The sequence below is a fragment of the Humulus lupulus genome, chromosome 7 (assembly GCF_963169125.1).
Source record: "Humulus lupulus chromosome 7, drHumLupu1.1, whole genome shotgun sequence".
Classification (NCBI taxonomy): Eukaryota; Viridiplantae; Streptophyta; class Magnoliopsida; order Rosales; family Cannabaceae; genus Humulus; species Humulus lupulus.
In genome coordinates, this window is record NC_084799.1 from 82,591,354 (window position 1) to 82,606,396 (window position 15,043).

Sequence of the window (15,043 nt, forward strand, 5' to 3'; positions counted from 1 at the left end):
TTCCAACTCTGTTTTTCCTTCTTCTGTATAGTTTTTGTCTTAAGTTATTGTCAGTTTCATATATTTACTGCTCGTTTTTATGATTTTTGTGTGTTTTTTGCGTTATAAAGTAGTTACCAATTAAGCATATCATATTAAATTTGTTTATAGTGAAATCCATTTCACTGATTTTAAGATAAGAGATTTCTCTTACTGTTAAAATTGAATCCAATGTATCTAATGTAATGATGGCTTTTGATAGAAGTGGATTTCATATTGAATGGATGGTGTGTGTTTTTTGTTTCTTCATTGCCACTTCGTTGCTTGGCCTGACAAGTAAATAATAATAAAAAAAACTGACTCTCATTTAAGTACTTGCTAATATTACTTGAATAAAAAATCTTAATCTGTATAATCTATTTAAGGTGCAATAGCAAACCTCTAGGAATAAAAATGGCAGTTTACTTATGCAGTTTTCAAATTTCTATATTATTTTCAGTATGTTGTTTATGATTTAATCTATCAGGGTAATTTTATTTTTTATTTATTTATTTGGGGTGGGTGTGGAGCAATGGGGTACATTGGACTTGCTCTTAAGTACTAGATTTTGGGATTATGGAGGCATCATTACAAGAACCATACAGTTGTTTACTCCGAATATTTTTCCCTGTGGACCTAAGGAATAAGTAATTCATTGAGGAAATGGGCAATAAGTAACCATTTTGCTTTACTTAACTACCAATTAATTCATTGAGGAAATGACTTGTATGAGTCCAAGAGTCAGTAGTATAATGCATTCTTTTTCGGTGAATGTATTTTTTTTTTAATTTTAATCAAATTTATTAAATTCTTAAAGAGTTTTTTCGTCACTTTTATAATTTTTTTTAACACCCTATTCGAATTTTTTTTTTTGATTGTGCTAGGGATTTAAGTCTGCTTTTAGGGCTATATTGCGCCCTGTTTAATTTTGGAAGAACTATCTTTGTTGCTTTATACAACCAGGTGACTCTTTCATTTTTCTTTTTCAAACCTTGGTTGATTTATCAATTTTATTTATGGATTTATCAAAATTGATTGTGTGTATGTATTTTTATTTCAGACTTGGATCGTTTACAGTATTGAAGTTTGAAGTTTGAAGGTTCTTTGGGGTTTTTCTCAAGTATGTATCTTTGTTTACTCTGTTTGTCTATTTACTCTTTTTGTTTATTCTGTTTGTTTGTTTACTCTGTTTTTTATAAAATAAATTATTTTATAGTATTTGACTGGGATTTTTATAAAAAAAAAACATTGATAATATGTTTTTTATACAATTTACAGTTCCTGCTTTACCGCTGTTTATTCTACTAAGCTTGATTATGACATGAATATATTAATGGTTAATTATTATGAATGAAAGAGAAACTTGATAATGATGTTTTAGTCTTTTAGATCTACATATATAAGCTTGATAATATTCTTAGACACTCAACCATTTGAGATAGCCTAACTTGTATAATAAAACTCTTTTTTAATAATGTACAAATAATTTAAAATTTTGTAGGAAATAACTCAAAATTGATATGAACAAAAAATAAAATTATAATTCTCGAAGTTAACAACACACAATTTTGAAAAAGGTGGTATATAAAATTTTCTTTAAATAATAAATTATTGATGTTAATTAAATAGTTAATATTATTAATTATTTAATTTAATAGTTAATGTTATCTAATTAATAATATTAAATATTATTAAATTATTTTAATATAGAAATTGAAAATTTTATAGTAATAAATTTTTTTACAATTAATAATGATTAATTAAAAATTACTACATATCTTATAAAAAATTATTTTTTAATTTTTTAATTAATTAAATAATGAAATTTTGATTCAATATTATTTAATTAAATAATTTAATTTAATAAGTCTTCAAAATTAATAATGATTAATTAAATAAATAATAAATTATTATAAGAAATTATTTTAATTTATTTATTAAATATTATTATCTAATATTTACTATTATTAAATTATTTGAATATAGAAATTGAAAATTTTATTTAATAAAAGTTTTTACAATTAATAATGATTAATTAAAAATTACTACATATCTTATAATAATTTAATTTTTATTAAATAACATTATCTAATTGAATAATTTAATTTAATTTAATACAAATCTTAAAAATTAATAATGATTAATTAAATAGTTAATATTATTAATTATTTAATTTAATTATTAATGTTACGTAATTAATAATATTAACTATTATTAAATTATTTGAATATAGAAATTGAAAATTTTATTTAATAAATTTTTTTACAATTAATAATGATTAATTAAAAATTACTACATATCTTATAATAATTTATTTTTTATTAAATAACATTATCTAATTGAATAATTTAATTTAATTTAATACAAATCTTAAAAATTAATAATGATTAATTAAATAGTTAATATTATTAATTATTTAATTTAATAATTAATGTTACATAATTAATAATATTAACTATTATTAAATTATTTGAATATAGAAATTGAAAATTTTATTTAATAAATTTTTTTACAATTAATAATGATTAATTAAAAATTACTACATATCTTAAAATAATTTATTTTTTATTAAATAACATTATCTAATTGACTAATTTAATTTAATTTAATACAAATCTTAAAAATTAATAATGATTAATTAAATAGTTAATATTATTAATTATTTAATTTAATTATTAATGTTACATAATTAATAATATTAACTATTATTAAATTATTTGAATATAGAAATTGAAAATTTTATTTAATAATTTTTTTTACAATTAATAATGATTAATTAATTATTACTACATATCTTATAATAATTTATTTTTTATTAAATAACATTATCTAATTGAATAATTTAATTTAATTTAATAAAAATCTTAAAAATTAATAATGATTAATTAAATAGTTAATATTATTAATTATTTAATTTAATTATTAATGTTACATAATTAATAATATTAACTATTATTAAATTATTTGAATAAAGAAATTGAAAATTTTATTTAATAAATTTTTTTACAATTAATAATGATTAATTAAAAATTACTACATATCTTATACTAATTTATTTTTTATTAAATAACATTATCTAATTGAATAATTTATTTTAATTTAATACAAATCTTAAAAATTAATAATGATTAATTAAATAGTTAATATTATTAATTATTTAATTTAATAATTAATGCTACATAATTAATAATATTAACTATTATTAAATTATTTGAATATAGAAATTGAAAATTTTATTTAATAATTTTTTTTACAATTAATAATGATTAATTAAAAATTACTATCTTATAATAATTTATTTTTTCTGTCCCGGTATGCTTGTGATTGATGGTTGTTGACCACAACCATCGATTATAGGGATATCGACACAGAAATGATAAGTTTAAAGTATTAACAATAAAATAATGAATGAATTATTTTTTTAATTTGAATAACATTTTCTAATAAAACATCATAAAATAACATAAAATATTATAATATTGCATAAGATTTAAAAAATGATAACAAATTTTTTTTGTTATCCATTCCTTTTCACATTACTAAAACTCACAGACTCTTGTAACACTCTAGATGGCGATTGACAAGACTTGGAAAACATTGAGAAATCGTGCTTGTCAAGAATATTGGAATGGTCTACAATCTTTTTTGAGGATGGCCTCGGAATATAAGGATTCTGATGGAAGAATTAGGTGTCCGTGTGTCAGATGCATAAATAATAGGCTTGAAATTTTACCTGTTGTCAAAGCACATGTATTCGATAGGGGGTTTTATCAAGGTTATGAGAGGTGGATTTATCATGGGGAAGCGGAACTAGATGTTGTTGATGAAGTAGTTGATGATGATGAAGTTGACGAGATGATTCCCATAGTGGAGGACTTCCTCTTACCGACAACTGAGCAAGTAGACAATAGTGGCGCAAGTCAATATTACGACGAGTTATTTGAGGAGATTGAAGCTGAGTTGTATCCTGGTTGTGATTGGATTTCTTCCCTTAACTTCTTAGCTAAGCTATTACATTTGAAAGTTAGAGGGAAGATTCCTAACAACATATTCGATGAATTATTGAAGTTGTTAAAGATTTCCTTTCTGAAGGAAAATAAAATTCCATCAACGTACTACGAGGCTAAAATGAGATTGAAGAAATTAGGGTTGGGATACGAGTCGATTCATGTGTGCCAATATGATTGCTGTTTATTTTACAAAGAGCATTCAAACAAAGAGGAATGTCCTGTTTGTGGAACTAGTCGATGGGTGACTTTTGAAAAAACTAAAGGAAAAAAGGTGCCGCATAAGGTGATGCGTTACTTTCCATTGACACCCCGGTTGAAAAGACTATACAGCTCAAGGCTTACAGCGAAGGACGTGCTATGGCACCACACTGGGAAATCGAAAGATGATGGAGTGATGCGACACCCGGTGGATGGGACGGCGTGGAAGAACTTTGACGTCAATCATCCTGGATTTGCAAGTGATCCTAGGAATGTTCGTTTAGGCTTAGCTGCTGATGGATTTAATCCATTTGGCAACATGAACCTGGCATACAGCATGTGGCCTGTGGTGTTGGCGAACTATAATCTTCCACCTTGGTTATGTATGAAAGACAGCAATTTGATGCTGACCATCCTTATTCCTGGTCCAAAATCATTGGGTAAGGACATAGATGTATTTCTAAGACCATTGGTGGATGAGTTGAAGGAGTTGTGGGCTAACGGAGTTGTTACGAGAGATAGTACGACCAACACTATGTTCAAGCTACGCGCAGCCCTTTTATGGACAGTCAATGATTTTCCAGCTCGAAGTAGTTTGTCTGGATGGAGTGGTCAGGGATACAAAGCTTGTCCTACATGTAATGAAGACACATCTTCCATTCGAGTGATCGGTAAGACATCGTATGTTGGTCACAGAAGATTCTTGTCCAGTACACATCGAATGAGAAGGAACACTGAGTTCGATGGACAAATTGAGAGAAGACGTCCTTCGAAACGATTTACTTGTGAGGAAATATTAGAACAAGTGAACAACCTTCCACCCCAAATTCTTGGAAAACACTTGCAGTTTGGAGGTGTCAAACGTAGAAGAGTTGCGGAAGATAGAAATTGGAGGAAAAAAAGCATCTTCTACGAGCTTGATTATTGGAGTACAAACATTTTAAAACATAACATTGATGTCATGCATGTCGAAAAAAATGTGTGTGATAGTCTCCTCGGCACAATCTTGGACAATGATAAGTCTAAGGACACCACTAATGCAAGATATGATTTGAAAAAGATGGGAGTAAGGGAATCATTATGGATTTATGAAGATGAGAGTGGAAAGTTGATGAAGTCGCATGCTTCTTACGTGTTAACTCCTGCTCAGAGACAACAATTTTGTCAATTTATTAAAGAAGTGAAATTTCCAGATGGCTTTTGTTCAAATTTGAAGAAAAAAGTAATAGAGAATGAAACAAATATCATTGGGTTGAAATCCCACGATTTTCATGTTATAATGCAACGATTATTGTATGTGGGTGTTACCAAGTTTCTCCCAAAAGATATATCGACCACCATTTCTGAACTATGTAGTTTTTTCAGGCAACTATGTTCGAGGACTATAAATGTTACAGATATGGAGGAAGCACAAAAAGACCTTGTTCTGATATTGTGCAAGATGGAGTTGATCTTTCCTCCGGCTTTTTTTGATATAATGATTCACTTAGTCTTACATTTGCCTGAAGAAGCAATTTTGGGTGGACCGGTATTTATGAGATGGATGTATCCTTTTGAAAGGTACATGAAAAAATTGAAGAACTACGTGGGAAATAAAGCTCGTCCTGAAGGGTCAATAGCTGAAGGCTATGTCGCTGATGAGGCTATGACATTTTGTTCGATGTATTTCAAAGGGGTTGAAACTAAATTTAATCGTCTTGATCGCAATAAAGATGAGGTGTATGTCCCACGACACCTTACTGTGCTTCAATCTCAATGCCGTCCCCTAACAAAGGGATCTCTCAAGCCTCTAGATCTTGCGACTCGTGAAATGGCTGAATGGTTCATCATTAACAATTCACCCGAAATTCAGGGTTACTTAGAGTAAGTTTATTCCCTTTAAAGTGAAATTTATGTTTATTCCAAATTATTTTATCTAATGTAGTCAAAGCATTCAAATTTACAGTGAACACCTAGTAGAGATCAAACTGAAATTCCCAGATGGTGATCATAATCTTTTACAGAAGAAAAATTTTCGCCAGTGGTTTCATAAGAAGGTAAAATTGAGATTATTTTTAAACATTTATTATTGTAATGATATTTTTATCATTCTAATATAAGTTTATTAATTTATTTAGATATATGACTTGCACAAACAAGGATCTTTAGAGAATGGTGATGAGTTGCTAGCTTTAGCATCTGGGTCAGATCACTTGGCAACATACTACGAAGGTTGTATAGTTAACGGTGTTCGATTTATCGCTTATGACCGAGATCAAAAGCGCACCACACAAAATAGTGGAGTGTTTGTTGCGGGAACTGAAGGTTTTAACTATTATGGCACGCTTCAAGATATACTGGTCTTATCTTTCACTGGTGCATATTCAGTTGCATTGTTTAGGTGTAAATGGTTTAACACTGATCCAAGCAAGAAGAAAACAATCACTGGAAATAATATCACCAGTATAAACGTCAGTAGCGAATGGTACAAAGATGAGCCTTATATACTTGCTAGCCAAGCTAAGCAAGTATTCTATCTCGATGATCTACTTAGAGGCCGACACTGGAAAATTGTTGAGGATGTCAATCACCGTCAAATTTGGGACATCAAGGACGATGAAGCTGATGCAGATGTTGATGTTGTACATGACATAAACTCATCAAATTTTGTGTTGACCGTGGATCTCGGTCAGTTGGTTATGGAATCTCATGAACCTGCAACATATATTGGCACTATACAAAATTCACCTGGTGATCAATTAGATGAAAATTTCATAAATGACGACTTAGGCGAAGAAGAAGTCGATGAAGAAGATGAATTGCTGGTTGATATTTGTGAAGATTATGTTAATCATGTGTCTCCGATTGATGTTAATTTAATTAATGATGAAAGTGATAGTGATTATTCTACTTAGTTTTTATATTTTTGTAATAATGACAATTGTTTAAAATATAATATATGAGACTTGTAATCATGATGTTCATTTCCATTGGTGATATTTGATACTAACTAACAATTTAATACTAACTAATCATTTTTGTTCCTAAGTACAATGTCAGCAGATATAACCACCTCTCATAGCGGAGATGGTGGAGGTCTAGACTCGCCAGATCCTAGTAGAGTACCGTCTTCTTGCGAGTCAGGTTAATAATAATTTTCAAATTTTTCTCATAGCTTGAAAGTCAAGCTCAACGAATGTTTAAATATAATATTAATATTTCACATTTTGGTTATTCTTGAAAATGTGGATAGCTGAAGTGCCGAGAAGAAAGGGTCGTGGCCTGGCTAATTCGAAGCCACTTGAAATTCGACGGCAAAATGCCAGGAAACCACTAGATCTTCAGCTTGATCCTAGGGCGGACAAAGTTGTTGGCTTGGAGGACCAAGCTTTTGTCCGCGAGATAGGCCTCCAAGTCACTTTGTTGTTGCCAGGACATTACTTGGATTTCGCTGATGTACCTCAACAATTTAAGGAACAAGTCGTACAAAGGATGAAGGTACAAATTTAGAACAATTCTTGTGGTATAATTTTTTTATTAAAATCATTTACAAACTAGACTAATGTGTTATTTTTAATGTAGTATTTTTATAATGTTGATGGTCATCCAGAACCCGAGAGAGTTATGAAAACTATCTACACAGAGATGCGCAAAAGATATTCTGAGAGAAAGAACATCAGACATACTCACTTCAAAAAATATTACTCTAATCCGGAAGATTTGCAGAGTGTTTTAGTTGCCCCACCTGACCATTGCTCCAAGGAGAGTTGGAATGATATTGTTCAGTTGTTTTTGAGCCCAAAATTTATCGCGCGATCCAACCAAAACAAGAAAAACAGAAAAGAAATGAAGTATACATCGACGCAAGGCACAAAATCGATGGCGGCTAAGCGTCACCAATTTGTAAGTAAAAATATTAATTTAATTTAACAAAATTTTACATTCTAACTTCCTATCTCTAAATTTGTATAGGCGAACCCTGATGAACATGTTATTGATACTTGGAAAGATAGCCATTTGAGAAAATCGACAAAAGTTTTTGTCAACGACACAGCTCGAGAAACTTTTGTGTTATTATTTTCATTAAACTATGTTACTGATGTGTTTCTAACACTTTTTATGAACAGGAAAAAATGACGGAAGAGCTTAAGAGGGCACGACTTCAAAGCCAGTCTCAAGGACCGACGGAGGGATCTGAAACTGGATTTACTGCTGAATCCTCGTCGATCGATCAGTACGAGATTATGAGTAAAGTACTTGGGGAGAAGTCTGACTTTCAAAGAGGAGTAGGTTACAGCAAAGGCAAAGGGAAAAAATCAGCTTCTAGCTCCACAAGTCAAAGTCAGTCACAGGCCCAACCTCGGGAAGACATTGCTACTATGGCAGAAATAATTAAGTCAATGCGTGAAGAGATTCGGATGTTGAAATCTCAACAAGGTCCATCTGGTAATCCTCAGCATACCAGTACAGAAACTGAGTCGCGGTTTGAAAGCCTTCTCCAACGATATTTACCATCACAACCTGAAGGTGGTATATCTTCTCAAAGTCCACCTCCTTGGTCGATGCCACAACAACAACAACAACAACATGTGTATCCACCTCAACAGAATTATCCAAACACGTACGGACGTTCCTCCCAGTCCCCTCCTTTATATTACCCCGACGTCGCTACCGGATCTCAGACGTCACATCCTAGGCGTCGTGACTTCGGGGATTCATCGCAGCAGCAGCATCCACAGCAGATGTATGGTCAATTTGTGAGTCCGTCGCAACACCAGAGGTATGGTCAGTTTGAGAGTTTTTTGCATCAGTCTCCCTCGCCGCGACCACATGCTCGACAATTTAGATCATCTTCGCAGCATCACTCTACATAAGCACCACAGTTTGCTTCACCACCGTTGCCGCGCCCTAATATTAGTGATCAAGATATTGATCTTAATGAATATTTTACACCAAGTTGGCCTGATCAAAACAATAATAATTAGATTATGTTTTTTAATTATATTAAGACAATTGAAATTTTATTATGTTTATGTTATAATTACTTTATATGTAATTAAAATGAGACAATTTGTATTTTCTTATGTTAATTTTATGATTAATTACAATGTTAGTTTTGTTTGATGAATATTAATTGTGTTATTAATTATAATATATGTTAAATATTATTATTTTTAAATAAGTATTATATGTATATTTATTAAGAAATAAAATAAAATTAATTGTTTTATTTTAATATTAGTATTTTAATACCGGCAGAACCCACCGGTAATAAACAGGTCAAACGGGGTCAGCGTTGCACATCACCGGCGGACTCCCGCCTCTATTAATCCGCCGGTAATAATGCAATACCGGCGGGTGGTGTCACTCGGTCGGTAATGGTGATAATACCGACCGTTTATTAATGGCGAGATTTTACCGGCGGATCTCCGCCGGTAATAACAAATACCGGCGGATACACCATGTATTACCGGCGGGATCCTCCGCCGGTAATAGTGATTTTTGTTGTTGTGTGTGGCATTGCTATTAATATGTGACCCAATACATTATAGACACGTGTATCTACATTGGCAGCTAATAGCCACAACCAACAAAGACTTTAGATTTGTTAACGAAACAGGGGATTAAGAGGTTTCACTCGCGAAAGAAAAAGAATTAGTGGTTATGTGTATAAGAATGTAAAGATAAGGAGGTTTATGAAGAAAAAAAAATTTAGTGGCATTTACAATTTGTTACTAAACCAGATTTTTTCCCTAAAAAATAATTTCTTTGAAAAATATTTTAAAAATGATATATTATTTAATTTATTTTATTTTTTTGCATTATTATTAATTAGAGACAAATTTTTAAAACATACACATTTTATTTTATTAATAAGAAATTTTATATACATGAAAAAGTACATGAAAATATTAAAAGAATAATAATAATTCCAATAAATGGATACTAACTGTTGCAACAATACATCAAATGACTATCATACATAATCATCTGCTATTTTCAAGTGATTTTCATCCAAATAAGCCTTCTAGTATTTCACAAATTAGTGGCATTTTTTTTATCAAATGTCATTAAAACATATCAATAGTGGCTTTTTTTTTTAAATATCATTCATTCTCATTAAAGTAACATTTTTTTTTATCAAATGTCACTAAACTACTATTATTGTGAGATTTTGACAAATGCTACGCTAAATTAAATGCCACTAATTCATGTTTTTTGGTGTAGTGAATCCAAAGTCAAATTCTACTATCATTTTAAAAAAAATAGTCCAATTTCACTATGTATTTAGCCACCAATATGAGACATTTACAGAACACATTGCTTACTTATTTTTATTATTATTATTTCGATTACAGATTAAATTATTATCAATGCATTCTCCTTATATATAAATTTTTTTCCCTTCTAAGATTTAAAATATCAATGTCCCGACAGAAAAAATGAAATATTAATGTCCAATTTTCTTGATTAGGAAACAGGTACCACTGTCTATTTTGTTCATAAATAAAAAAAAAGAAATAATTTGAATTCTATTTCTTATTTCATTTGAACAACTCTGTGTCCATATATATATCACTTAAAAAAACTTCTGTCCGTATATACAATTAATTAATAAATTTAATACAGAGTGATTTGCCAACTTTCTTATATCAAAGATTAATACAATCGAGACAACCCATATTTTCTGTGTTTAGTCATTTTCTTAATTAAAAAAAAAAGAATCATCGAATATGCATATTAGTACTGTTTCATTATATTTATACCAGGATGAGTATTCAGAAAACAAAACCCAGGTTTATGCGAGGATGAATTTTCTTAACAACTTCGTATGCCTCTTCTCCACCATAACAATACTCATTCTTTTCTATAGCAGTACTACTTCAGGTGGTGGCTATACAAATATTGTGAACAATGGCTTATTACAATCAGTACATGATGAGTTTAATGATCGTAAAGATGTTACAATGAAAACCATAACGGTGGACAAGTCAGGCAAAGGAAACTTCACCACTGTGCAGCAAGCCATTGATTCTGTACCAGACAATAACTTGTCCTGGCTTCGCATCCATGTTAAAGCTGGCACCTACACGTACGTATGTAGCAAACAATACATATATTCTTGATTTTATCATTGTCATTATATATATATTTATATACTTATAGTTAGCAAGTGCAAGATATATATATATATATATATATGTGTGTGTGTGTGTGTCTCTTTAGTTAGCAAGTTTATTCTATCGTCGACAAGACGAAATCAGAAATATATTCAACAGTGGAGACTATTATTTTAATAAAATTTTTAAAAATACCTAATCGATCATCGACATATTTTTATGCATGTACATATATAATAATAAAACATTATTATATATGATTTTTTTAAACCAAATGTTATATTAAATTTAATAGTTTTTAAAAAATCAAAACCAAAATAATGCTAATTCATTGCTATAGTTCATTTCTTTATGGTATATCGAAATTTTTGGATGTGTAGAGAAAAAACATTAGGATTTTTTTGCTTGATGATCCCTTTTTCAAACTTAATTATTTTAAATATTTACATAAATATATATGATAGAGATGGAGAGTTAAACATATTTAGGGAAAAATTATTTGTAACAAATTATATGTATTAGAATTAATGTATAACTTTTAGTGGGAACTTACATAAATTATAAGCTGCTCGTTATGTATATAATTATATTATTAAAAACAATCTTTTGAAAGTGTAATTAATTGACCCATATTAGTGGCTTAATGCAAGATTGTGATACATTAGTGGTAATTTATATCCTCGATATATTGATATATATGGATAATGAACTATTTAATTATAATTTTAGAGTCGCAAAATTGAAGACTAAAAAATAATGTTAATGGTTACAAATGTATTTTAAGTTTTAATTTAAAAAAAAATAAGTATAATGATTTAATTGTGATTGACTACGACATTATCGTTACATAGACATTTTAGTCGCGATTTTTATTATTATTATTATTTTGAGGTTAATACCATAAATTTTGTTATAAAATATTTTAATTTTTAGTAATTAATTTATTAGCTATAGATTGCTTATTTGTTTCTTCTATTGTTACTTATGATGCTTACAGTGAAAAAGTATATATAAAATATGAGAAACAATACATATTTCTTGAAGGAGATAGTAGCCAAACCACGACGATTGCATGGGGAGATTCTGGCGACGTTGATAAAAGCCCTACGTTTTCATCTTATGCTGATAATATTGTCGCAAGCAAAATAACATTCAAGGTTTATATATACATATAATTGAATATTACTAAAAGAGGACAAAAGCCCTCAATTTAAAACATTTAATAGTCTTTAATTTTTTCGCGATAAATTGATGATATCTCATTCTATATGTACAGAATTTTTATAACTTTGCTAAAAGTAAGGATGATTATTATTATGGGAATGGGAAAGCAGTTACATGGGCACCGGCAGCTCTTATTGTTGGAGACAAAGTGAGCTTCTACTCTTGTTCTTTCATTAGTGTACAAGACACATTGTTTGACGCCAGTGGTCGTCACTATTTTAAATATTGCTATATCGAAGGTGCAATAGACTTCATTTTCGGAAATGCACAGTCCTATTATCAGGTATTTTTTTTATAAAACGTACGTATACAAAAATTTGTAATGTGAATAAAATATTTTTATTATAATTGATGTACATGTTATTGTGATTATTGGCAGAAATGCATTTTAAATGTTTCGACATCGAGTCTGGGCCCGGGGCGTGGTGGTTGTATAACAGCTCAAGGCAGAGAAAGCTGGAAGCAAACTACTGGTTTCGTATTCGTTTCGAATGTTATCACTGGAATAGGTCCTACGATATTAGGGAGGGCATATAGATCCCATTCTAGGGTTCTATTTTACAAAACCTATATGAATAACATTGTTAGTCCTGAGGGTTGGAACTCCTGGTACAGCAAGGGCCATGAGTAAGACTACATTTAAATTTAAATTTATATGTATAGTAATTAATTTTAAAAAGTCACACTACACACTACACTACACACACACATATATATATATATTTGTTTTGTTTCTCTAACATGATTTTGTGTTATAAATTGTTACTGAATGAGTTTGTTGTGTTTTGATGAAATAGGAAGAGAATAACTTATGCGGAGGAGGGGTGTTTTGGACCTGGAGCGAACAAATCGCGACGAGTGAAGTGGGAGAAGACATTAAAACCATCCGAAAGAAATTCGATGACAAATATAACTAAGTTTATTAATCAAGATGGATGGCTACAAAAGCAACCCTATTATTATAATTAAACCAAATATTATCATATATATTTATATTTTTATCCAAAACAAAATACTATATATTAATTATATGTTTTTTTTCCTACCGTTTGTAGTACTCTGTATCTAATTCTATTCAATTATTTATTATATATTTCTTATTGGATTGGTATGCTTTATGGTGTAATTTTCCCTAATCAATTTGAGGTTTAAATTTATATTTGGCGCTAGCATTGTTATGGTTATGGAGCACACAATGGTACTCTTTGTATTTTTCTTTTATCGCCTATTTATATAATTTTGGTATTTTTTTGGGTTTATATCAAAAGAGGTCCTTATTTATTTTTCACTTAGGTCTCCAAACTTACTAAATAAATGTGTATCACATAGATCTTTTATGTTGAAAATAATTTTCAAAATGCACAACAGAAAAACGATTTATAGCCCAACGACTAGCGATATATGACACAGTTAATTACAAAAAGATTAGTTCGGTTATCAATCGCTTTCTGCTGCGTATTCTAAAAATTGTTTTTCAATGAAAAGACTTATGTGATACATATTTAGTAAACTTGAAGACCTAAGTAATACAAAAATAAAGTTTGGTACCTAAGTGATACTTTTTAGAAAGAATAGGAACCCCTATTCATATAAACCCTATTTTTTCTAACAAAAAAAAAAATAGTATATTGTTAATTTAAATATTTAGGCCTTGGCTAAACTTTTATTTTTAACTTTAGCTTTTGAAAAACTCTTTTAAAGGAAGTTAAAAATATTAACTTATGAAGAAAGAGCTTTTAAGACTAAAATGCCTAAAATACCTAGGAAATCCAACCAAATACAGAAGAATTTTAAAAAATAAATAAATTAGTATACTATTAATTTAATTATTTAGGCATTGGCTAAACTTTTGTTTTTAACTTTAGCTTTTAAGAAAAATAATCAAATTACTTAGGAAATCCAACCAAGTACAAAAGAATTTTTAGATGTACTCAAGAGTGGTTGGCTAGGCTTCTAAAACCAATTTTTTAATTTTTTTTTATTTTGATGTGATTAAAACACTTTTAAGGCTATTTGAGTTTTCAACACATTTTGACTTTTACTTCTAAAAAGTCATTTTACACCAAGCCTGTCTTGTCAGCTTTTTGTAGAAGTGCTTTAGACCAGCCTCAACGCAAGTTGCCTTCAAGAGTGTTTGTTGACCATTTCTGACAAGCCATCACTTTATGCGTTGAAGGAGTTGAAGACTTGAAGAAAACTAAGGCACCGTTGCCACTGTGAGGCAACGGTGCTTTCTCCCTTTTTTTTAATTGTATATATATATAAATAAAATATTTTAATTAGTATTTTTTTAATTATGTTAGATTGATTAATTATGGTTATGTCATTTTATAAGCTCTTTTAAATTTCGTCTAATTTAAATTTGATGTAATATTTATTTATATTAATATATGGATTTAAAAAATTTAGTGTGACAATATTTATAATTACAAAATAATATATTAAATAATAATATGTGGGGTCATAGTTGATAACTTTTGGGGTGACTTAACA

General features: G+C 29.3%; 1 protein-coding gene across 1 annotated transcript; it reads left to right on the forward strand.

The window, feature by feature from the left end:
* The first annotated feature begins 8,338 nt into the window (after positions 1-8,338).
* LOC133791923 (probable pectinesterase 29) lies at positions 8,339-13,181 on the forward strand. The gene is made up of 5 exons (XM_062229830.1): positions 8,339-8,458; positions 10,976-11,298; positions 12,324-12,483; positions 12,603-12,833; positions 12,930-13,181. The coding sequence occupies exons 1-5, from the start codon at positions 8,339-8,341 to the stop codon at positions 13,179-13,181; spliced, it is 1,086 nt and encodes a 361-aa protein (XP_062085814.1).
* Positions 13,182-15,043: the final 1,862 nt, after the last annotated feature.

What these genes read in the sequence shown, in the direction of transcription:
- LOC133791923 (XM_062229830.1), top strand. Translation starts at nt 8,339, where the DNA reads ATGACGGAAGAGCTTAAGAGGGCACGACTTCAAAGCCAGTCTCAAGGA. An exon ending in GTTAAAGCTGGCACCTACAC is followed by an intron (nt 11,299 to 12,323) that starts GTACGTATGTAG and finishes TGATGCTTACAG; the next exon opens with TGAAAAAGTATATATAAAAT. An exon ending in ATGCACAGTCCTATTATCAG is followed by an intron (nt 12,834 to 12,929) that starts GTATTTTTTTTA and finishes GATTATTGGCAG; the next exon opens with AAATGCATTTTAAATGTTTC.